General features: G+C 46.0%; 1 protein-coding gene across 15 annotated transcripts in view; it reads left to right on the top strand.

Annotated features, from left to right (window-relative positions):
• Positions 1–26,106, top strand: part of PTPRT (protein tyrosine phosphatase receptor type T) — a 1,134,111-nt gene that overhangs the window by 445,395 nt on the left and 662,610 nt on the right. For all 15 annotated transcript variants that reach the window (XM_039479697.2, XM_039479693.2, XM_039479696.2 and 12 more), the window contains exon 6: positions 3,986–4,160. In XM_039479697.2, the coding sequence (XP_039335631.1) occupies positions 3,986–4,160 (175 nt within the window). The remainder of the gene's footprint in view (positions 1–3,985; positions 4,161–26,106) is intronic.

Below are 26,106 nucleotides of genomic sequence, written 5' to 3'. Positions count from 1 at the left end.
CTGTTTTACATGCCTTCTCATTGATTTCCCACAATAACTTTATATAGTGGGCACCATTTTCAAATCTGTTTTGTAGATGAGGAAACTGAAGCTCAGAAAAATGAAATCACCCACTCAAGGTTGCACAAACGGAGGATTTGCATTGATTAGTTTTATCGGTAGTCCCTATCCTGTCTTTCTTTAGCTCCATCCCTGTTTTCTTACAGGCAGCAAGGTAACAGGAACCTCCTGGGAGCTCACCTGTGACCACTGGTGAGCCAGTCACATCCAGGAGAGGTCATCTTGGATTTCGAAACAATTGCATATGAGGAGTTTTATACCAGATGGGCTTGTATTTTTGTGCATTTTCCCCCTAGATTTCTATATATTTCTTTATTCTTAATATTTTTATAAACATCAATTATTTTGGTTTTTGTAAATTATATCAAATAGATGGTGGGCCGTTCAGTCTGAAAAGTCAGGTCTCAGTTTAGTCCAGGAAAGTGACCTCCTTTATCTCGGGATCAGATTTCACTCCATTCGTTGCATTCTCTTCTGTGGGAGCTCCAGTTACTTACAGGGTGGTTAGTTGTCTGTTGCTCATTTTCTTGATCAGTTTGCCTCTCTCCACTTTATTTTATCTTTGCTTTCTTTGCCGTCTGGGTTACTTTTTCAGGCCTGTCCTCCAGGTTGCTGGTTTTCTGCAACGTTGATCTTGCTCTTTAGTTCTAGAGCCTTGTTGACATCTGCAAACGGCACTGTTTGCTGGCCTCAGTTCTTCCCTTGGCTCCTCCAGGGAGGTTTATCTTCTCTCTTAGTATTTTTCCTTGTCGCCTCACCTCTTAGCTTATGTTCTGTGGAGCCCGTGTGTTGGTATCATTCTCCGTCTTTCCTTTTTAATCTCCCAGATTTCTTGGCTGTTCAGAAGTTGGACATCCAAGGTATAGCTCTGTGTTTCATGAGCTTTGGGTGGGCATGCACATTTTGCTTATTTCTTTCTACTTCTTATGCAACGTTACTACATCCCTCGGCCCTTTTATTGCTCAGTTGATAAATTGATAGCAAATAGCTGGCATCATACCTGCTGCTCGTACTCTCCCACACTGGGACATTGGGGCGCTTTAAGAGGTAAGTGACTGGGAGTAGTTAATTCGCATTGGGGTTGTAAGAGCAGAATCTGAAGCCAGATGCCAGCTCTGCAGCTTCCGAGCTGTGCAGCCTTGGGCAGGCAATTTCACTTCTCTGAGCTTCAGTTTCCTGTTAACATATGAGAGAGGTGAAGAAGTATGCCCACCTTATTTCTGATGGGGAACAAATGAGAAAGCATCTAAAACACATAGCACATAATAGTGTTTAGCTGTTATTAGCTTAATAAAGAAAAGTGTTTACGATGCTAAAAACAACTCAGGTTAGAAAATATTGACCCAAAGCCTCACCACTCACTCATGTTTATCCACCATGGTGGCCCTGAAATACCTTGCTCTGCAGTGGGAAAGATGGGCTCCTTTTGATGACCCCATTTCTTCTAAGACCCTCCCATTCATTTAGTGGCCTGTTTTCCAAATCAGGGCACATTCCTGGTGTTTGCCAGAATTTTCCCTCCTTCTTCCCTGCACTACTTTGGGAATGCGCATTGCATGTGGTGTCTTGTGGGTTCTTATAGTGAGGCCCAAGTTGTACCACCTCCTGCAAAGATGCCTCAAGGCATGAGGCAGGTGGGTGGCCATTTCGGCCCTGGTGACTTTTCTCTCCTTCCATTACCTTGTACTGGTTTTTATTTGGGCAAGCAAATAGAAACTTTTCATCTCAGAGAAGTGAAATTGCCTGCCCCAGGTTGCTCAGCTTGGAAGCTGCAGAGCTGGCGTTTGGCTTCAGACTGTCCTCTTAGAGCCCCATGTATATTGCTCAGATGTGGACTAACCATTCCACCTGTTGGTTAGTTTCTGGCATGGGAGGAAGTTATGGCTAACTCTCATTCTGCCATGGCTTTTTAACAATACCATTTATTTTTTTTTTTATTTTCAAGTATAAAGGAAATATATGTTTGAGACAGAAAGTCTGAAGAATGTCAAAAAGTAAAAAAAAGCAGCAAAATATTACCCCCAAATGTCCTGTCTATCCTGGAGCAAGTCTGTCTCAGCTGCCCTTTGATGGGGGCCTAGGTTACCCTGGGCTTCTGGCCTTCGTGATCACTGCCTTCCCATGGTATTGGCCTCCCGTCATTTGCTGCCACAGGGCTGCGCAGTGTGGCTCTACTGGCACCTGTGCCCCCATCCTGAGAGGTCACTGTAGAGGGTGAAGGAAGATGACATAGATGAAAGTAGATTTTGCACATGGAGAAGCTGTCTGCCTGGTACAGGAAATGATGGTGATCGCATCCTGGGAGACAGGGAGACTCAGGGCATGAGAATCATAAGTCATAAGGTTTCCCTAAGTCCAGACAATTAAAGTAGTCAGTTTCACTTTTTTTTTGAGAAAAACATTTTTAAGTTAAAGCAGGCACTGAGAATAAGGTTTTAGTAAAAAGAGTGCTTGACTTAAAATTTGAAAACCTGGATAAGGGACTCAGGTACTCTACACATTTAGTTAAACTGTTGGACGTTTGTATTTTTCTTCTGAGAAGAGCTGCAGTCATATACACCCCAGACAAGGCTGTAAAGACACAGTGAAGATTTATACACAAATACGCAGCTCAGTGGCTGGCGCACACTAGATACACATCCGATTAAGAACCTTAATAAACATCCACTCAAACTGCATCGACGTGCCTGTGCCTTACCAGTCCTCATAACTTGAAACTGTCAAAGACTTATTCAGACTCAGGATATCCCACCTAAAGCCCAGGATGCTGAATACAAAAGCCTATGTGTATTCACCTTGATTCTGGAAATGTCTGCCAACCTGAGGGGCTTTCACACAAGCTTCTAAAGATAAACAGAGGCAAGTCCTGGCTTCAGTGTAAAGTGGGCAGCACTTGTAGGAAAACATGTGGAAAGTTTGCTTCATGCTTGAGGGCTGGGTAAGCTTCCAAAGTTGGGGTGACAGTCGTGAGAACTGACCGGAGATGGCTGTGAACTGAACGTGGGTTTTTATGGAAGAGGAGGTGTCACCAGGGAGACTGGACCTTCCAGGCACAGGAAAGAGCGTGTGCCAAAGAAGAGAGGAAAGGCCCCATCCTCTCCCTACTTGTGGTGATAGCTTAAGGCAAGTGGAGCTCAGCCTGTGGGGTGGGGTAGTAGGGTACCAGCTGTAGACCTGGGAGCCAGGCTGTCTTTATTCCATTTGGGCTGGGTTTTCACTAAGTCTGCTGAAGTTTGTCTGAAAGAATGCTATGGGTTCTGCTTAAGGGAAAAAGGAAAATTGGAAGGAAGGTTAAGGGGCTCCATGCCAGCCCAAATGCAGGCTGAGCCAAGGTGTTTAGAAGAAGTCTTTTCCCTCTCTTTTTACCACCAGGCAGGCCTCTGCCCTCGAATCAGCTCACTAGCAAAGCTTATTCTCAAATCAGATCCTTGGCACAAACTAGCCATGAAAACTCTTGTACTTATTTATTTATTTTTTTTTTTAAATTTTATTTTAGAGGCAGGGTCTTGCTCTGTCACCCAGGGTATAGTGCAGTGGCTCGATCATGGCTCACTGCTACCTTGAGTTCTTGGGCTCAGGCGATCCTTCCTCCTAAGCCTCCAGACTCTCTGAAGGTGATACTGATCTGACTGAAGGTGGGTGCCACCATGCCTGACTTTTTAAAAAAAAATTTTCGTAGAAGCAGGGCCTTGCTTGCTGCCCAGGCTGGTCTCAAACTCCTGGCCTCAAGTGATCCTCCTGCCTCAGCCCTTGCAAAACACTGGGATTACAGGCATGAGCCACTGTGCCTGACTGGAAGTCCCTTCTTACAGTTTGAAGTCCTGAGCCACAGGGGTGTGAGGATGGGTGGACATTCCTGCTGGGAGTCACTTGGAAGCCTGTGATGCTATGATTCCTTCTCTCCCTCTCTTCCCCTGTTCTGCAGCAATGGAATGGCAGGGATACGGCCCTGATGGTCACCCGTGTGGTCAACCACAGGCGCTTTTCAGCCACGGTCAGTGTGGCAGACACTGCCCAGCGGAGTGTCAGCAAGTACCGCTGTGTGATCCGCTCTGACGGTGGGTCTGGTGTGTCCAACTACGCGGAGCTGATCGTGAAAGGTGAGTACCCCCAGCCTACGCCTCTACCGCCATGAGTCCGGCCTTAAAGCCCTTTCCTCATCTGCTGATCCTCCCCAACCTTTAGTAAAAGAAGAGATTAATTTCTAGTCACTCTGCCCTCCCTCCCTCAAGACAAACTCTCCAAACAGGAGAAACTGTTGTAAAATCATGCAACATTGCATTGCTATTCAAAGATGAGTCTCACATGCAGGAGCCATACGTGAAAGACTGTGGAATCTATAACACAGAGGCATCTTCGAATTTGGCTTTATTTTGTATTTAAAGTTAGAATGAGCAAATGTCCTTGTATTTGGGTGGCATGCTATTGCAGCATTCTCTTACTATTGTTTCTGAGGGATTTTTTTTTTTAAATGAAAACTCAGTACACTGATAATATTTTGGAAGGACATTTGAAATAAATAATTCCTCACCCCATTGGCCTTGATGCAATTCTTTTTAATTTTCTTGTTTTTGTTCACCTTGAGATACTGTTTACATGCTTTCCATTAAAATATGCACATTGTCTACTGCTTCTCTCAAAAAGCTGGATATGCCATTTCATTTAGGAACTTTGTAATCTTTGTTATGATGCTTAATGGTGGTATGAAATTTCATCAAATGAATTATCCTATTTTGTTGAAACCCCCCATTTGCAGTCATTTGGATAATTCCGGGTGCTTTTGTTTTTTCTTTCCTTTGTGTATATAACAATTAACACCTCCATGGAGTTCTTCTAGAGAGAACATTTTATGCTATTGAACCAGATTATTTCCTTAGGATAAATTCCCTGGGGGTAGAGTTGGGAGGCCAAGAATATGAGTGTCTTTATGGATTTTTCTTTGTGTTGCAATATTTCTTTTACAAAAAAATGGTTTGACAGTTTACACTGGCAACAGCAGTGTATGGATGTACTCGTTTTACCAACGTTATGTTTGCCGATTAAAATTTTAATATAGCATAATTTAGTGAATGAAATAATGAAGCTGTTCATATTATGCTATTATGCTAGAAGGAGACCTGGTGTGTTTGAAGGGAAAAACAAAACGAAACAAAACAAAAAACAAGTAAAAACTGCTGATGAAGCCTTGGAGGGCTCCTGAGTTACTTTCCTTTATCAAAGTATGGGTAGATGTGAAAACTTTGACCTCATTTTGCTGGCCTGATGTGACTGGGAGCCTGGGCTGACTGGACTGGGGTTGCAGTCTGCGATTCTCTGTCCTGGCCATTTCAACGTGATACAGATACTCACATGGCTGATAATGTGTCATCATTATGGTCTCAGCTGAAATGTCATTATGTCATCCAGAGAACTTCCCGACCCCCTGCCCATCCATACCTCCCTTCCTAGTGGTCACAATCCCTTGTCAATACCTGATCTCCTTTTCTATATAGCGTGTGTGTGTGTGTGTGTGTGTGTGTGTGTGTGTGTGTGTGTATTGCACTTTGGGTTCTGGGATACATGTACGGAACATGGTGGATTGTTGCATAGGTACATACATGGCAATGTGGTTTGCTGCCTCCATCCCCATCAAGAATATCTACCATTTCTCCCATGTTATCCCTCCCCAACTCCCTACACCCCCTCTGTCCCTCCCCTAGTCACCCCCAACAGACCCCAGTGTGTGATGCTCACCTCCCTGTGTCCATGTGTTCTCATTGTTCAACAGCCGCCCATGAGTGAGAACATGTGGTGTTTGATTTTCTGTTCTTGTGTCAGTTTGCTGAGAATGATGGTTTCCAGGTTCATCCATGTCCCTGCAAAGGACACGAACTCATCAATTTTTATGGCTGCATAGTATTCCATGCTGTATATGTGCCACATTTTCCCTGTCCAGTCCATCATCGATGGGCATTTGGGTTGGTTCCAAGTCCTTGCTATCGTAAACAGTGCTGCAGTGGACATACGTGTGCATGTGTCTTTATAATAGAACGATTTATAATCCTTTAGATATATACTCAGTAATGGGATTGCTGGGTCAAATGGAATTTCTATTTCTAGGTCCTTGAGGAATCGCCACACTGTCTTCCACAATGGTTGAACTAATTTACACTCCCACCAACAGTGTAAAAGTGTTCCTATTTCTCCACATCCTCTCCAACATCTGTTGTCTTCAGATTTTTAAAAATACATATATTTTACTGAGTTTTAGATTTTGGGGTACATGTGAAGAACATGCAGGATTGTTGCATAGGTACATACATGGCAATGTGGTTTGCTGCCTTCCTCCCCATCACCTATATCTGGCATTTCTCCCCATGTTATCCCTCCCCAACTCCCCACCCTCCACTGTCCCTCTGGTACCGCCTCACAGACTTTTTTAATGATCGCCATTCTAACTGGCGTGAGATGGTATCTCAATGTGGTTTTAATTTGCATTTCTCTAATGACCAGTGATGATAAGTATTTTTTCATATGTTTGTTGGCCTCATATATGCCTTCTTTTGAAGTGTCTGTTCATCTCCTTTGCCCACTTTTGAATGGGTTGGTTTGTTTTTGTCTTGTAAATCTGTTTCAGTTCTGTGTAGATTCTAGATATTAGCCCTTTGCCAGATGGGTAGATTGCAAAAATTTTTTCCCATTCTGTTGGTTGCTGGTTCACCCTAATGATTGTTTCTTTTGCTGTGCAGAAGCTCTGGAGTTTAATTAGATCCCATTTGTCTATTTTGGCTTTTGTTGCCAGTGCTTTTGGTGTTTTAGTCATGAAGTCCTTGCCTATGCCTATGTCCTGGATGGTTCTGCCTAAGTTTTCTTTTAGGGTTTTTAGGGTGTTAGGTCTTATGTTTAAGTCTTTAATCCATCTGGAGTTAATTTCAGTGTAAGGTATCAGGAAGGGGTCCAGTTTCTGCTTTGTGCACATGGCTAGCCAGTTTTCCCAACATCATTTATTAAACAGGGAATTATTTCCCCATTGCTTATTTTTGTGAGGTTTGTCAAAGATGAGATGTTTGTAGATGTGTGGCGTTGCTTCCGAGGCCTCTGTTCTGTTCCTTCGTATAGTTTTTATCACACTTTAAAATGCTGGTTTGCCTTTATTTATTTACTTGGGGATTTTCTGTCTCTCCTTTTAGCATCTAAGCGTTGTGAGAGGAGGGCTGTCTGCTGAGCTGGGAGTCCCCGCACTCAGCGCAGTGCCTGGCACTAGTTCTCAGTTTGCTGAACCACATGGAGTTGTTAGTGTGTGGCTGTTTTTGTTTGTTGGTTATTGAGATGGAGTCTTGCTCTATGGCCCAGGCTGGAGTGCAGTGGCATATTCTCGGCTCACTGCAACGTCTGTCTTCCCAGTTCAAGCGATTCCCCTGCCTCAGCCTCCCAAGTAGCCAGGACTACCACGTGTGCCACCACACCAGGCTAATTTTTTGTATTTTAGTAGAGCTGGGGTTTCACCATGTTGGCCAAGCTGGTCTCGATCTCCTGACCTCGTGATGCTCCCCCATTGGCCTCCCAAAGTTCTGGGATTACAGATGTGAGCCAAGTGTTTGCCTGTTTTGATTTACACAATTAGTCATTTCATAAGGCTCCACTTTAAAAAAATGTGTGGGATGATAGATGAGTGAATGAATTATTGGCCTCAGCAGGAGTTTATTTCCTCACCATAATGGCATGAACACTTAAGCTAAAGATCAATAAATTAGGCAGTCATGAACAAAAGAACTAAAAAAAAAAATCTTTAAATTTGTTTACATTAAATGCTATTAACATAGAAAAGAAGCCAGCACTTTGATGGCATTAGGCTCCTATCTTCGCTTTGTTGGTGCCGTAAGATTAGCTTCTGTGACATGGGGGCTACTGCAGGCCTTTCAGGTACTCAGTGAACGTGTAATTTCAGGAGCTCTCCTGCTGGAATGTACCTTATACCTTTTATGTCTGGTCTCTCACACTAGATTGGGAACCCCAGGAGAGAGTGCACTGCATTCGCTCCTGCTCCTCGTGGTCTTGCTAGCACGTTGCATGTACATGGGGCAAAGTTGGTGTGAAGAGAATGTGACCAGTGTCTGTGGGAGTTAGTGTAGCACTCTGAAATTCTCATGCACAGACAAATGGAACAAGAAAACTCTTCGTTTATTCTTTCCTTATATGCACCCATTCAGGGGCAGGATGGGGAGCTATGGGAAGAGAAACCGAGAGGCTACTGGGACAGATGGTGTGGTGGAGCCTCCTTGCTTTATTCGGACGGGTGGCCAGGGTTTACTGGGACACTGCCTTGTCCTCTGCTGGTTGTGCATCCTGGGCCAGAGTTAAGAGGAAGGGCCAGCGCTGGCCTGGGATACAGTAGCCAGGCCTGGCCATATGACTCTGCAGCTGCCACTGCCTAAAGCCCCTCATCTGCAGCCCTTGCCACTCCAGCATAGGGAGGATGGGGTGCTGGGTGGCACGAGGTCTCCTTCATGTTGAACCGTGGGGGGTTGGCACTCCCTGTAATCTGGTCAATCAAGGTGTAGTTTTATTACACGTAAATGAAATTCATCCATATGTTTGGCATAGGTTATCTCTTTTTTATTGCCTACTTTTCCCCATTTAAATATTATGATGGCAGTAAGCTAGGAGCTTGGTCCCTTGCACTTAAAGAATTCCCTTCATATATGTCACCTGATTTTATCCTAATTACAGCTCTGCACATTGTGTTTCATGTAAACTCATTTCATGGGTGGGAAATCGGCACAGCTCGGTTGGGAGATGGGACTATCCCAAGGAGTAAAGCTGGAGAGTCCGACTCATGCTATTTTGGGCACAACTGGAGGGCTGGTGGGTTGTGGCCTTCTTGGCACCTGGTGCCACAGTGTCATGAGCAGTGCTGAAGGGGCCCAGGTACCAGGCAAACAGGAGCCCGTGGGTCCGTCTAGCTAACTTGCCACATTGACTCAGGATGCTCCCTCCCTGACTCTCAGCTAACTTCCAGATTCCTGGAAATAAACATTGAACCTACCCTCACCCCCTCCTCCGACCCCCCCGCCAACACTGCCAAAGAGTTGGTGGCATCCAAACAAAGCAAGGAAATAAAAGGCAGCGATCACCCCAGGAGCAGAAGCAACCCGAGGAAACCTGTCACCCTGGAGTGGGTGCCCAGGGACCTATTTGAAGGCAGCAAACCCGAGCGTCTGGAAAAAGCTGTGTGGTGAAGAATGACTCACTTACCTCTCAAGAGCTCTTAGCCTTTGCAGAGCTGGGATGCTTAAGTACTTTAATATTGAAGTATTTGTACTTGTTTAAAAAAATACGAGGGCAAGGCATTAATCCTCCTTCTTTCAGAGAAGGGGGAAAATCTGAAAAACAGACCAAAAAAGAAAAAGTTTTCTCAAGGGCCAAGTGCTATGTTATGGGATGGGATCTGGATTCCTTCTTTCTGGACTGGTGTCACCCACAACCCTGAGACATCACAGAAAGAAAACCACACCTTCAAGGTCTTCCTCCTTATAGTTTCCCACCCTTTGGTTCCAGTTCAGGGCAGGAGATAACTCTGCAGCCAGGATGCTTGGATCTGAATTCCAGCCCCACGTTGTCCCAACTCTGTGACCTTGGAGATGATCAAACCTCTTGGGGCCTCAGCTGGCTCATCTGGGAACAGGGATGTAAGATTACCTCCCTCAGAGGCCATCATGAGGATTCCAGGTGGTAATGGATGTGGGAGTTCTTAGAACATGTCCCCGAATATGCACCCTGAAGTATTTGTTGAATAAAATAAATAAATAAATTGTCCCTGGGGGTGAGATTTTTCAAAGAAGTAAGAGAGGTGAAGGACACCGTGAGTGGGGACAGGATGTTGGACCCAGGTGCCGCTTTGATGACTGTCTCTGTGGCTTTGGGGAAACCGCGTCAGGCCTGTTCTGTAAAGTGCGGCCCAGTTCTCTTTTCGTACCAGTGATGTGCTGAGCATAAGAAGAGGGAGCGGGGAAACGTAAAAGTGTGGACTTGGGGCCGGGCACGGTGTAATCCCAGCACTTTGGGAGGCCAAGGTGGGTGGATCAGGAGGTCAGGAGATTGACACCACTCTGGCTTAACACAGCGAAACCCTGTCTCTACTAAAAATACAAAAAAATAATAATAATTAGCCAGGAGTGGTGGCACACACCTGTAGTTCTAGCAGCTCAGGAGGCTGAGGCAGGAGAATTGCTTGAATCCACGAGGCTGAGGTTGCAGTGAGCTGAGATTATGCCTCTGCACTCCAGCCTGGGTGACAGAACGAGACTCATTCTCAAAAAAAAAAAAAAAAGTGTTGACTTGGGGACATTTGGGTCATGGGGTCCTTTATTAGTCAGCATTCTCTAGAGGGAGAGACAAACAGGATATACGTATATATGAAAGGGAGTTTATTAAGGAGAACTGACTCACATGATCACAGGTAAAGACCCAGATAGGCCTTCTGTAAGTTGAGGAGCAAGGTAGACTGGTGGCTCAGTTGGAGTTCCAAAACCTCAAAAGTAGGAAAGCCTGGCAGTGTAGCCTTCAGTCTGTGGCCAAAGGCCCGAGAGCCCCTGGCAAACCACTGATGTAAGTCCAATACTCCAAAAGCCAAAGAACTTGGGGTCTGATGTTCACAGACAAGCAGCATCTAGCACAGGAGAAAGATGAAGGCCAGCAGACTCAGCAAGTCTGCTTCTTCCACCTTCTTCTGCTGGCTTTTTCTTCTGCCAGTTGCACTGGCAGCTGATTGGATGGTGTCCACCCACAATGGGGGTGGGTCTGCCTCTGCCAGTCCACTGACTCAAATGTGAATCTCTTTTGGCAACAACCAGAAACACCCAGATATGCCCAGAAACAATACTTTGCATCCTTCAGTTCAATCAAATTAACACTCAGTATTAACAAGTCCCTGTAGGTCAGAGTTCCCTGGGTCCCTTCCTGTGTTCACCCCTGCTGGATCAAGAAAGCTCATTCAGGAGTCTGGGGACAAAGGAAAAGTAGCTAGTTCTGTTTGTCCTCAGCCGTCTGGCTTCATGGACCACCCCTCTCCTGGCATTGTTCATTCAAAACCCTGACCACTCCACAGCTGAGAGGTCACTGGGCCCCTCAGTGCTTGAGGGTTCCAGGAGTGATAGACCCCTGCACTGGCTTCCATAGCAGGTGCTCATGCTGAGAGGAACAGCGGAGGCCCAGGCTGGTCTCAGTCTTTCCCCAGACAGGCATGCACGGCTGGCTGGCTCCCAGCTCCTGTGTGATCCTGAGATAGTAAAGATTAGCGCTTCAGAAGATGCTGCCTAATGTGAGTGTAGGTAATATCAAATTCTCAGGGTGACACACAGACCAAAATGAAAGTAAATTGGAATTACTTAATACTAGAGAGCTGTGTACTGAATTGTGATAATGTACCTGGATATACATCAGATTACTCTGTAATTGAGGTTTCGCTCAATTGGCAATTCGGCCCTTCAACCTACTTGTTCCAGACCAGTGCTCAGAAATGTGCTTATTTGTTTCCTTTGCTTCTGGTTTTCCGAGTGTCTTTGATTTCAAGGTGTCTTAGCTGGCCTCAAGGACTTGAGTGTCTTCAACCAAAGTTATGCAGATGTATCTTGATGAACATTTCCTAATTCATAAAAAGTTTCTTATTGGTGGTGATTTTTAAACCAGTCTTTCAACTCCGTTTAACAACCTATAATGTACTCGTAGCGCTCATCCGTATGAGAATTAGTGCTCAGAAGAAATGCGGTACTAGTGCTGTGAGAGGTTCCGATTTAAACACTAATGTGACTTCCTACCAAGGGAGCTTGGTAGGATCAAGAGCAGGGATTGTTCCTAACACACTTATGTTTCCATTTTAGTCCTGCTTCCAGGTCCCTGTGTGACTTCAGCAAATCATGTCTTTACTCTGGGCCTCATTTTCCTTATCTGTGTAATGGGAGTGAATATATATAATGAGGTCCTATAAGAGAGAACATAAAACTTATGTATAATGTATAAAACATATATATAGCATAATACATACAGAACATATATAGAAACAGATATAGCCTAGTACTAGAAAGTATAAAATTATGTCTTTAGTAGTAATCATATTTTTTACATTATTATTAAGGAATGTTTCCCAAAGATATTGTCCATTGTTTGTTTTACTGGCTTAAAGGAATGATATTCTGTGCATACTATGGAAACTTAAATTTACATCATCTTAAGGTCTTCCTCTTCTGAAATGGTATTGAGGTCATCCAATCCAATCTATTGGTTGAAGTCAGTTGCAAAAATGCTTTACTTACATTTCACTGTCTTTTCTTTCCTTCTTAATTTTTTTTCCAACATTTACAAGTTTCTTGAGACTGTATCAGGTATAGCTACATATAGCCTGCATTCTACGATGGCACCAGTGGGCTCCTCAGCTTCCGTGTTTTGAAAGCACATGTTCCACAGTTGACTGCTGTTCTAACTGGTCCCATTTTGCTCACTCACTGGGTCTGGTGCCAGTAGTGATTTGCATTTACAGCCTCTAATTTAAAGATGGAATGGCTGAAGAAGCTGACTCTTTCCTGTATTCATTTGCTTAATAAAGGTTTATGGAGCCCAAATGTGTGTCAGGTTCTGTAATAAGCTCATGGTCTAGCAGGAAGAATCATGCAGATCTGTGCTGCATGGCCAGGTGGTTAATGTTAGCCACCTGCCACAGTATCTCCCTAATCCTGACAATGGCCCTTTGATGTAGGTGCTGTTAGCAGCCCCCTTTTACCAACGACAGCATGGGAACCCAAAGAGGTTCTGGATCTTTCCAAGATCACACTGCTCATAAGTGGCAGAGCTAGGCCTGCCTGTGCCTTGGACATGCTCTCTGTTTTATAACACATTTCTTGCAAAATCCAGTATGGTAGACCCTGCATTCAGGTGTGAGCTAAGGATGGTCAGAGGATGGAACATTGAATTCAGTCTTGAAGAGTCTGGGAGAGCCTCTCATACTGGTCCCATCTGAGCTGGGTCCTGCGGCCTGGCAGGCTCATGAGCAGGACAGTCTGGGTTAGTTTTGAGACATTGAGTGGTTGACATGTTTGGGGCTGGTTAGATAGGCAAGGGGACATTTGCAGAGTCTTTGCACCAGAATAGGAGCCTGAGATTCATTCTGTAGGAGTCGGGGGCTCTGATGGACCCTGTCCATGGCCGTGGATAGTAGCCACACACTCATAAGGTGGGATCTCTGCATCCAGCTATTCTTCCTTTCCCTGGTCCTGCAGGGAAAGCCATCATCAGACAGCGGGCTGTGATCACTGGCACAGACTGTGTTGGAAAGAAGAGTGAAGATAAAAGGCATATGGGGTTGAGATCCTGAGAGGCAGACAAAGGGCAGGAGTTCTGAGCGCAAGGTGCTTATTTGGATTTTAGGAACATGAGACAGAGAATCAAGGGCAGCCAATAAAGGGGACATCTCAAGCTAGTTACTGCTGTGAACATCTGGAGCTCTATCCTACTAAGGTAATTCTGGGATTCAATGTAGAAACCCTGGGATGTGGAGGAGTGGGTTATTTGTACCTTACCCCCCTCAAGTATTGGTTGATGGTTGCTCCTAGAGCTCTTAACTTTCCGGCTTTACTGTCTTGTCATACAGGATATAGCTCTCCCTCCCCTCCGCCCTCCAGGGCCTTGGCAAAAGCCCATGGCTACTAGCTGTTTGATTCAGGTGTGGCAGTTGGAGGTTGGTCTGTACTCAGTGCAATAAAAAGGCTTGAGATGGCAGTGGGACACAATAGCTTCTGCTACAGGGATCCCACACCCTCCGTGGCCTTCCGAGGTGACCAAGGCTGCTGGCTCCTGCCTCATCAGTGGGCAGGGACAAGTTCATGCTAGGAGGAGAGGCAAAGCCACAGTGAGCACTATGCTTGTGTAGGGAATGGAACAATGCAAAGGCTGGCCTCAGACTGGACCCCAGAGTTTCCATTCATGTTCTTTGCCAGTCCTCAGAAGTAGGAGCTGAGAGGCTGTGTCACCAGTGGTCAGAGAGCAGGTGTGGTATCAGAGAGCCTGGGCTGGCATCTGGCCTCTGCCCTGGAAACTCTACCTCCTAAGTTTATCTAGAGCCTGCCACCCCCCACCACCTCTATTGTCAGCATCCTTAGCAAGGTTGGCAAACTTTTTCCATCCAGGGCATTAGAGTCAATAGTCTCAGATTTGCGGGTCATATGATCTCTATAGCGAAGACTCAACTCTGCTGTTGTAGCAAAAACAGCCGTAAGAAATATATAAATGAATAAGGATGGTTATGTGTCAATACTACTTTATTTACAGAAACAGGAAGACGGCTGGATTTGGCCCATAGGCCACAGTTGGCTGATCACTGCATGAGTCAAAACGCTATTCCGTTCTCAACTGCGTGAATATTCCAGCTTCCTCCCTGTTCCACTCTTGCCCCAGTGATGCCTATTCTCAATGCAGCAGCTTGAGTGATCATTTGAAAAAAAAGTTAAATAATGGCCTTTTTTTCCTGCTTAAAATCCTCCAGTATTTCCTGTCACGCTCAGAATAAAATCCAAATTTCTTTACGTGGTCTGTGGATCTAGTCCTTGATTTGTAAGGCCCCATCCCCCATATGTGTCCTCTTACTCTTTTCTCTAGCCACACTGGTCCATTTCCTCGTCCTTGAACCACACCAAACTCGTTCTGACCTTTGCACTTGCTGTACTCGCTTGGCCTGAAACACTTGTCTTCCGGAGAACTATGTAGCTCACTGGTTTTGTTGGATCTGGCCTCTGCTCAGACTTCAGCTTCTTAGAGAGGCTCCCTCTATTACCTCACCTGAAATAACAACCACCCCTACCTCCCACCCCTTCCCTTTGTAATTCTGTTCCTTTGCACCATGCTTTGGTTTTCCTCCTAGATCTTGTCACTATCTGACATTGTGAATTACGTCTGTTTGTGGATTACCCATCTTTTCTACTAGAATGCGAGCTCCTGGAGGAAGAAGCTTTGTAAGCCTTGTTTCCTGCTGGACCGACAGCACCTGGGACAGTACCTGTTATATAGAAGGTGCTTAAACATGTGCTGTATCCAGGGAAGAGTGCTCAGGTCCTTACTTCACAAGCATGCAGCCCCATTTGAGACCCCTCACCATCCCTCTTTTTTTTTTTTTTTTTTCAGATGGAGTCTCGCTCTGTTGCGGGGGCTGGAGTGCAGTGGTGCAGTCTTGGCTCACTGCAACCTCCTCCTCCAGGGTTCAAGCGATCCTTCTGCCTCAGCCTCCTGAGTAGCTGGGATTATAGGTACTGCGCCATCACGCCCGGCTAATTTTTTTTTGTATTTTTAGTAGAGAGGGCATTTCACCACGTTGGTCAGGCTTGTCTCGATCTCCTGACCTTGTGATCCACCTGCCTCGGTCTTCCAAAGTGCTGGGATTACAGGCGTGAGCCACCGCGCCCGGCCCATCCCTTCTTTGTTAGGGTTCTTATTGATTGAGCTCCTGGTTTTCCTTCTGCCTCTGAGGCAGTTCTGTCTCCTTTACAGGCATCTGTTTCTTTACCTTTTCCTTTAAGTATTATTTTTCCTTCCTTCTTTTCTTCCTTCTCATGGGAGCGGTGAGCTTTGTAATTCTCTGTGCTCCTTTTACAGTCTTTCTTTGCTCTGCTTTGGCTACAGATTTAGGGAGCTCAGTCGACCTGCCAGAGCCATGCTACTTACCCACCCCACCCTGTGGCCCGTAGGGTGCTCAGTTTAAAAACGCTAGGACTTCTTCATAGTCTTTTCAAGGAAGGCTTGCCTCATGGTGAATTCTACCTATTTCCCCAAGAGTCTTACATGTGGATCATCTGTGCTTCAAATTAGGTCTGGAAGTTTAACAACTGCCTCTGTTAGGTTTAGCTCACCTCCTCCTCTCCTGCCTCATCTTGACTTTCCTGGAAGGCCCTATTTCAAAGCAGAGAAACCTCAACATGCTTGTTTTCTGTGTGGGTTTCTTTCTTTGTAAGAAAATATGCCGATGCTTGGGTTCTTACTTTTTAATCTTTCTTCGGTCTTAGCTTTCATTAACAATGGGTTGCATCTTTTTTTTGTTTGTTTTTTTTGTTTTGTTTTGACCAGGACTTCTATTGCCAAGAACACATAGCAAATCAGAGGTCTTGGGTTCCCATTCTGGCTCTGCCCTGTGTGCATTAGGAACATCGTTTCACGACTGCCCATTTTAAAATGGCATAATAATGCCGGCTCCCCTAGATTTGGGTGAGGGGCCATGGCTGTGAAAATCCTTTGTAAACAAAGTACGGAGTCTGTGTTAGTGCTTGTCCTTGTCAGTCTCCATCTTCCTCATGGGTGTCCGCTTCCCCACCCTTAGCCTCTGACTCCTTTACTCTTTGGTAACGTCACCGTTAGCTTTTTATGGAAAGAGAAACAGGACAGATGGGAGAAAAGGGGGAAACTTCACTTGAACATATGTGTCGGGGGGAGGCTAACCGGGAGATGTTATGTATATTGTATTCTATATGGGCACAAAGACCAGCTTATTTTTAAAAAAGCGTAAATGTGGATAAATAAAACCTGACAAGTATTGGTTTCCTTGAATTATTTTGACTACTTTATCAGCTGCATGCTGATGTGTTGCTTTAACACTTTTAAAGCATTTGGAAATTAAATCAAATGGCAATTGCATTAAATTCTCATTCGCTTGGAACATTACCCTCCTGTGTTCAAATGGGAGAATGATCTGCGGTATGGAGCACGCTGCCGAGTCTGGAGTTAGCTACCATTCGTGGACCGTTTATTGCACGCCAGACACTTCACCGACTGTCTTCTCATGAGGTTGTATTTAATCCTCACCATGGTCTCCTGTTGCCACTGAGGATGCCGAAGCCCGATTACCCAGTTCTCATCAGAGTCACCCAGTCCAAGGCCCGTCCTCTTCCTATAATGAGCCTGTGAATGAGACTGTTTTCTGTCCCTCCTCGTGCTAATTTTCCATAATGCATTATTTGGTGGCAGATATATATAGAATATTTTTCCTGAGAACCCAAGTTCCAGCCTCTGCTAAACTCAGTCAAACTAGGGGCTCCAGATTTGTAAGAATGTTCTAGATCGTTGCCTTTGTCCACTTACTGGAACCTAATTTACCTCTGAAACACTGCGGCCTCTTCCTGGACCAGTGATTCTTAATTGAGGGTGATTTTCCTTTCAGGGGACATTTGGCAATGTCTGGAGATATTTTTGATTGTCACAATTGAAGATGGGGGTACTGGTATCTAGTGGGTGAGGCCCAGAGATGCCATTAAATGCCCTACGATAAATAGTACGGCCCCCTAGCAACAAAGAATGTTGCAGTCCCAAAGGTCAATTGTACTGGCCCAGATCATGCCCCATGGGAAGGCTTCTTTATTGGCTGCCCAAGTGTTCTTCTAGGGGGCCTGGTGCAGAAACCGGATGGAAAGATACTTCCTCTTTGGGCCTCTGGCCAGTGGGGCGTGAGCTGCGTGGAGGGAAGGCAGAGCTGGTGATGTGGCTGTGAAGAAGTGATTCCACTTATTTGAGCCCTCAAATCCCTTTCTGGAAAATTGACATTTGTCTTCTGGTTTACTCTGACTAATGATGCTTGGCCTTCCCTCTGCCATTTCCCCTCCAGGTATCCAGGGAAACACAGCAAAGGGTAAATGCAGACTGACTCCCCAGTTCTGAGACCTGAAAGAAATTTCTGCTAACTTTCAGGCCAGTAAAGCTGGCCAAGTGCCCACCAGGCACATGTGCCTTCCTTCCATGGGATAAATTCGTAAAGCGGCTGCCTAGCCACGGACTCCCTTCCCAGCCTGCCCTGAAATCACTAGGACCCTGTGGCAGTAGTTCCAATCAAAGGAATGTGTGCAGAATTGCTGCATGTCCTTTTGGAGTTAAAAAGCATGTAGTCATTTCTCATCTCCCTCCCCTCTTTGGTTGGCTGGAGGCAGCCAGTTTCAAGGTCAAGGCAAAGTCAAAATATTGAATGTGCCTTGTTCCCTGAATCACCTTGTGGAGGAAAATTGTCTGCTAAGCAGGCCTATTATTAATATTTAAGTGATTATAAACTAATACTGTGTTAAGCTACTAAGCCTTGGGATTTATTTGTTACAGCAATTAGTATTTTCCTAATTAATACAATTTGGATCCAAAAAACCCATTAGCAACCCCCACAGGCTTAATGTCTTGAATCAAAACCTTCTAGCCGACCTGAAAACAGATGGGAAGATACTTCTTCCTTTTCCACTGATACTGGGCTTAAAGGTCCAAATTCTGTCTGTTCTGAAAGCTGAGCAGTTATCTTTTTCTTCTCAGGTATTCATTGTTTTTGAAGATTTCTTTTAAAAAAAGTCTCTTCCCAACTGTTATTCCTTGATGAGAGTCTACAAATTCCAGAATACGTGAGGGCAGAAATGGCGTGTTCCATGTTATAGGAAGGGGTTAGAGAGAGACTTGGCCATGGCCATGGGAAGCTCAGGAACTGAGTGGTAGAGTCTGGCCAGATGTGGCAACTTGGAAGTGTGATCCTGAGGGGTGGGTGTTACACTAGGAGTCGGAGGACTGGTGATCCTCCTGTCAGGCAGGGCCTGGTACATGAGGTGGGGTGTCCGGTGCACTCCCAGCTGGCCAAGCTGGTCATGGGAGCTGTCCTTCTGCTTGGACTCACCCAACATCCAGCCTAAGCTGGTTGGTCCACCTTCTGGCAACCCAGTGACTACAGCTGCTGGTGGGTGGGGAGGGAAGAGGAGGCAGAGGAAAACATTTTACACTTCAAAAACAAGCATCGCCAATCTTTTAGAAAGACTCTCATGGAGAAAATCATGGTAACACAGTCAAACATTGAAAAAACAAAACGGTAGCAATTCGCAGGAGGCAGATGCCAAAAACAAAAAGCAGTATCTCAGCAGTTGGGGTGACTGTGGGTTCCCAGCGTAATTGATGAGGTTCGGTGTGCCCACGTTGCATTGTCTTGAGGGAACGTGTGTTCCCTGCACAAGATGTGCTCATTTTGATCCAGGGAGCTCAGAAGCAGTGCTTAGGGGACATGTGTCTACAAAGAGATGTGGCCTTCATTCTCTTGCTAATGACACTTAAGTGACCATTTCTCAGAGCCTTGACTTTACTATTTGTCAAAATAGTGGGTTGTATTCTGAGGCCAGCCTTCAAACTTACTCCCTCCTTAAACAATGGAATGCCTTTCTAAAATAGTATAAGAAACAAATGCTGCAGCTCTACAGAACCACAGGGTTCCTAGAATAGTATAAAATCTCTGCTTCCCCACCTCCCGGGCAGGTGGATTTCTTTGCTTCTTTAAAGTTTCTTTTTCCGCCCCCCCTAACCCATATGATCCTCCTTTTTCATGCTTTCCTAAACCTGGTAGAAAAGGAGGCTAGGATTTGGCTTCTTCTCTTTTAAGATGAAATACGCTTGGACCAGCTTTTCATTATTAATCAGAGTAGCATGCCTGTTGCTTTATATGTCTATCCAGGGGCAGATGTGACTCACTTTCAACCCAATAAATGGAAACTGTGCCTTTTTGATGGAATGCGGCCTGGTGGTACGGAGCAGGCAGTTATTGGCAGAGTGGCTGATCATCTGTTCTCAGGGAGGGAAAGCCTCCTGTTTGAGTTACGATCAGCGGCAAAATGTGCTCTGTGGTTTGTTCTTTGAATCTCTTCCACATGTGAGTGAGGAACTGCTGGGACCCCGGCGAGACAGGGCTGCGATTTGCTGTGCCTGAGCAAGCAGTTGGAAAGGCCCTTCGTAAGGGGAGTGGGGGAGGCTGCACTTTAGAAGCAGGCAGGGGCTGGGGTTTGTTCTTGGCTGTGTTCACTTTCTGTCGCTGAATGCAACTCCACACGTGACTGGGCCTCAGTTTCTGCATTTGTAGGAAGGGACAGAAGGATGTTCCTTGACTCCTGTTTTCTGAGGATCAGTGAAATAAAGTGTGGAAATCGCAGAGTGTGGCACCTGCTTCATACAAGCAAGAAAGTTCAAAGACTCGTGTGACTCTGTGACTTGTTCTCTGTACCATTTATTTTTCCTTCCGGGCAGACAGGCTTTCTCCATTCAGGTGGGGCCAGAGGAGTATGTGCAGAAGTGATATACACTCCTTTTGGGCCAAACCTATTTAAAAACAAACAAACAAACAAACAAACAAAACTCCCCTATGCAAGCCCCCTCTATTTTCCCCTCTGCTGTGACATTTGAGACCACATGTTACATCAGGCAGCATCTCCAGATCAAAGCCTGGGTCCCTGAATGACTGTGTGGAGCCCAGCACCACCCCTCCTCACCCGGTAACTTCATTGGGCTATGATGGGAATGAGAAAAAGCAGAACCCACTGTGACTTGTCCAACCCATGAGGGCAGGGCAGGTGCTGCTATAAGGAGGCTGTGTCTGTTACCCTGGCCCTTCTAGCCTTGATGGCTTAGAAACCTCATTCTGGCCATCTGCACAGTGGTCAGATACCCAAGGCATCCAGACAGAGCCATAGTTTCCAGGCAGCATTTTGTGGGAGTCTAACAGTGATCAGAAGGGGGTTTGCTGAGTCTGGTCTCTTAGCAGGAGGAGTTAGCTGATTCTGTCTCCCTGCAATGTTACTGGGATTAAATTGTCTGAAAGGTGCTCCTTCTTCCTGGGCACATCCACACTCACATTTGTGACTTTTCTTCTGTGACTCGCCTCTGTGAGCTGACTACCACCTGTTACTCTTCACTGTTTGTCCCGAGTTAGGGTAATGTAGTTCATTAAGTGACCAACCAAGCTTGCAGACCTGGAGACAAAAGTGGCTTTTTCAGATATATTTGTGTGCATCTGCTGAATTCCAGGATCTGGTGACTTTATTTCGTGACTTCTGAGAGAAATAGAGCTGAAGGAAACTGCAGGGTACCCTCCTCCCAGGTCTTCACCCATATCTAGCAGTTACCAACCCGTATCTGGTGTATCTAGGTATTGCTTGTGCTTATGAGCCTTACCTTTACCACCCCAACTCCAAGCTACCACCTTTCCCACCCTCTCTTACCCAACAATGAGCGTAAAACTCTTGGTTGACTGCTAGTCCCTGATGTCATCAAGGAACTGCCCTACTATCTTCGGAAATCACAGAAAAGACCAGGAACAGTGGCTCGTGCCTGTAATCCCAGCACTCTGGGAGGCTGGGACGGGTGGATCACCTGAGGTCAGGGGTTTGAGACCAGCCTGGCCAATGTGCTGAGACACCATCCTTACTAAAAGTACAAAAAATTAGCTGGGCATGGTAGTGGGTGCCCTTAATCCCAGGTACTCGGGAGGCTGAGGTAGGAGTAGATCGCACCACTGTACTCCAGTCTGGATGACAAGAGCAAGACTCCATCTCGAAAGAAAGAAAAAGAAAAGGCAGGTCGTGGATATACCAGCAGTGATTGCTTTTGCACAAAAGGGCTTGTGCCAGGCATTCGTGGGGTCGTATCTGTGAAGAGTTAACCCAGTTCCAAACGTACCAACCACAATGCTAGCAGAAGTTACAATGACCTTTTGAATTGAAGCATAATTAGCTCTCTCTTACCTTTTTGCATATTCGAGGAGCTTCTAGTCTTATGGTCACTTATGACATATCTGTTTTCCATTCCTTCTGATTTCAACCTCAGTTCTCACTCCTTATACCTTCTGTCAACTCTAAACCTTCCAAACTTGGAACTCAGCTCCCCTTAATATTTCTTTATCCTTTCTCCAATACACACACACTCACACTCTCTCTCTCTCTCTCTCTCTCAAAAGTTCTTTGGGGTGTAATAGACTTTTGAGGATTTAGGGTACTAGAAGGGGTTCATAGCACAGAAATACAAATGTCCTCAATGGGATCTGATGAATTTCTGCCCTTAAAAGTGCCCTTGCCACCACAGCAAGAAGTTCTTGGTGGCAGCTCTGGCCTCCTACCATGTCACCCTGGCTCCCCCTCTCACCACTTCCTCGGAGGCTCTTAGCAGAGCAGTCTGGCAGCAGACAGTTGCCTTAGGACCTGTTCGCACGGCTCATTTCTGCCAACCCCACTTGCCAGTTCTTCCCCCAATGGCTCTGGATTAATTCCCTCTGGCAGCTGCGTGACTTTTTCCTGCCTTTCTATTACATGTCTCGGAAGTGGGGATCCATTTCACTGCCAGAATGGATTTTACCATTGCCTCAGTCCTTGACACCTATCCGGGCTGGGACATCACTGCCTGCACTGCTGCTCTTGTTCTGCCAGAACTGTGTGGTCATTGACACAGTCAAGGGCAGGAGGACTCAGCAGGGGCTGCACAGAGCAGGAGGATGGACATGAAAAGCCATTCTCAGTCTGGACCCTGGCACTGGTAAGTGGCAGCCACCCAACTCTACCTGGATAACGCCCCAGAGGAAGGTTGTTGGCCTGTGTCGCTGACATGCTCCAACATGGAGCTGTCTCTGCACAGAGTCACATCCTAGGGCTCAAATGGGGACCCAGGGCTTTGTCTCTTTTGTCATTTTCTGTTTGGTTTGTTCCTCATTGACACTATTGTCCTACATGCTCATGGGGCAGCTAGGGGCCATTCGGGGGCTGGCATCTCCAGATCCACACCTCCTTGTTTAACAACCTCAAGGGCAAAAGGATTATGTCTCCCCATGTCTGAAAGCCAACCCCAGGGAAGGATTCTGTTCATCCCTGGCAGGGTTGAGCATCCAATGCTAGACCCACCATATGCCCAGTGGCAGATGGAAGGACCCAGTCTTAAGTCATGTGCCCAGTTCTTTAGCCAGAGTGTGAAAACGCAGGCCATCCAGGAGGACACGAAGTGTGACCAGAGCCCTTTCCCTCAACAGGAATTCTGGGCAGACCGAAACAGGATGTGTATAGGTGGGGCTCCCACTGGCGTGTGCCTCTCCCTTTCTGTAGTAGAGCAGGAGGGAGTTGGCCACATGAAGAGTTAGGGCTGATTGGTAGGTTGTGGTCTACAGTTTGTGTCTCCTAGTTTCAGGCTTAAATAACAAGGAGGGTGATCCACTAATACCTTAAGTTTTTGTTGTAATGAATTTCACACTGATGGGAACTCGTTTTAGAACCGAATGTATTCAGAACTAAGTTATGTTGTCTGTCTCTGTTTGAGAGTCTCAGTCCCTCTCAGCTTCTCTTTCCGCCTGTCTCTCTGCTTCCCTGATCTCCTGTCTTGCTCGTCCCCATCCTTCTCTCTCCTCTCCTCAGTGTCTGCCAGCCTCTGCCCCTTCCCTCTGTCTTGTCACCATTCCTGTACATTCAAAAGGTCACAAACAGGTAACTTGGCTCACCACTGCCATACTTGTCAGCATCTGCTGCTACTGATAGTCCCTCCTGAAAAGCAGCTCCTCTCTTCCTCCTACCTCTTCCTCCTCTCTTCCCCCATCCTCCTTTCCTTGTCATTCCCTGTGAATCCTGCTCTCTTTGTCTCTCCCTTTCATTGCTTACTATGCCGAAACACCAGTGTTTTGGATGATACCAGTCTTGTGCACTGCAACGGAGCTGTTGGCCATGGCTCCTGCAGACTCTGGTGCAGGGGCGAAGCCTGCACAAATGTGTGATATTAACATCTTCCTATCAGTATTCTTTGATTGAGGAGAGCAAGCAATTAGAAGCACTTGCCGTTTGGTTTTTTATTGTTGTTTTGCTTTTGTTTTTTGAAATAGGGTCTTGCTCTGTCGGCCAGGCTGTGGCACAATCATGGCTCACTGCAGCTTCAACCTCCCAGCCTCCCACCTGGGAGTAGCTGGGCCTATTAGTGCCACCATGCCCAGCTACTTTTTGTTTCTTTTGCACAGACGAGGTTTCACCATGTTGCCCAGGTTGATCTTGAACTCCTGAGCTCAAGGAGTATGCCCACTTTGTCCTCCTAAAGCGCTGGGATTATCGGCATGAACCACTGTGCCCAGCCCCATTTGCCACTTCGTTAAATTAGTATAGAAAGAAACACCTGGACAGTGTTGTCTTAGTCTCCAAATGCCCCTTATTAGTTGACTGATCAATGAGACAAATATTTATTAAATAGCTGTTATGCACCAGTAATCTTCTAGACACAGGGATATACCAAACACCCATATGGATCCAGGCTTCTGCTATCTGGAAGCAGACGTTCTAGTGGAGGGGAGAAGGAAAATGAGCTAATGTGTGAGACCATTTAGAAAATGGTAAGAATGTCTTTTTTGTGACTGAATCTCATTCTGTTGCCGGGGGTGGTGGTACAGTCTCAGCTCACTGTAACCTCTGCCTTCCAGGTTCAAGCAATTCTCTTGCCTCAGCTTCCCGAGTAGCTAGGATTGCAGGCGCCCACCCCCATGCCTGGTTAGTTTTTATATTTTTAGTAGTGATGGGGTTTCTTCATGTTGGCCTGTGGCCTGTCTGGTTTCAAACTCCTGCCCTCAGGTGATCCATACCGCCTCCCAAAGTACTAGGATTACAGGCATGAGCTACCATGCTCATCCAAGAATGTCATTTTTAATTCGTGAATGCTTGTGGATAGGAACTGCTTGTTTATAATCGTATGACCCAAAAGCAAGCCACAGGATGACTTGTGTTCAGATCCCAGCTCTACCACTTGCTGCATGGGCCCGGAGCATGCACCTACAATTCTGCAAGCCTGTTGTACCCTCTACAAAGTGAGCATAGTGAGGTAGACCCTTCATGTTGGTTGTGAGGTATGAGTGAGCCATTGTGGTCAGAACAGGAGCTGGCAGCTCCCTACCCCTAGGGCTAACCCCCCAGCTACTTTCTGGCCCTATCCTGCAAGGTAGGGCTCAGCATATCAGAATGCAATTATTGAGTTACATCAACTTGCCACCCCTGATGCTGTTAACCCATACAAATTCAATCTGTACAATTGTATAGTACAATTTACTATTTTGTTAGTTTGCCAGGGCTGCCATAATGAACTACTATGCACTGGGTGTATAGTAGTTTTAAACAACAGTTCATTCTCTCACAGTTCTGGAGTCCTGAAGTCCAAGATCCAAGTATCAGTAGGGTTGGTTCCTTTTAGTGGCTCTGAGGGAGAATCTGTTTCATGCCTTTTTTTCTTTTTTTGAGACAGAATCTTGTTCTGTTGCCCAGGCTGGAGTGCAGTGGTGTGATCTCGGCCCACTGCAACCTCCACCTCCCGAATTCATGCAATTTTCCCCGCTTCAGCCTTCTGAGTTGCTGGAATTACAGGCGTGAGCCATGACGTCTGCCTAATTTTTGTCTTTTTAGTAGAGGCAGGGTTTTGCCATGTGTTGACCAGGCTGGTCTTGAACACCTGACCTCAGGTGATCCACTGGCCTCGGCCTCCCAAAATGCTGTGGTTACAGGCATGAGCCACCACATCAGGCCCATGCCTCTTCTAACTTCTGCTGGTTGCCAGTGATTTTTGGTGTTCCTTGGCTTATAAATGCATCATTCCTGTCTCTGCCTCTGTCATCACACGGTCTTCTTCTCTCTGTGTCTTTGTGTTCAAATGTCCCTCATCTTGAAAGGATGCCAGTCATTGATTTGGGGCCCACCTTCTTCCAATGTGACTTCGTCTTGGCTTGATTACATCGACAAATACCCTGTTGTCAAATAAGGCCACATTCACAGGCACCAGGGGTTAGGTCTTGGATGTGTCTTTCTGGCAGACACAGTTCAATCCATAGCACCCATGTATATTGGATTTTATGAATTTGAAATTTCCCTACCAACTCCTTTTGAATTATTCTAGTGTGTCTTTGCTTCTGAAGATCAGATGCCTTTTATGGTGATACAGAAGTCTCCACCTTTCCAGGTGTGAGAAGTGACCACAGACTTACCTGGGAGGTGACAGCAGACAAGAGGGTGATGCGACAGCAGCTGAGAGGCTGGGGGCTGGTCGTTGCGTTCCCTCCTTCCATCTCTCCTTATCTTTTAGGTCCTTTCTTTAGCTTACCCTCAGCTCAGAACCTGCCCCCTTCCCCTGCCAAGGCCCTATTGCTCACAGAAGGTTGTATATTGGACCCTGAGTCTTGTTCTAGCCATAGTTCTCAGGAACCCCTTCCGTGAACCCCCTTTCTTGACCACACCAGACAAATTTTAATTCCCCATTGCCACCACC

The sequence above is a fragment of the Saimiri boliviensis genome, chromosome 9 (genome assembly GCF_048565385.1).
Source record: "Saimiri boliviensis isolate mSaiBol1 chromosome 9, mSaiBol1.pri, whole genome shotgun sequence".
Lineage (NCBI taxonomy): Eukaryota > Metazoa > Chordata > Mammalia > Primates > Cebidae > Saimiri > Saimiri boliviensis.
The sequence above is the reverse complement of the archived record's forward strand: the minus strand, read 5'-3'. Positions and strand labels throughout refer to the sequence as shown.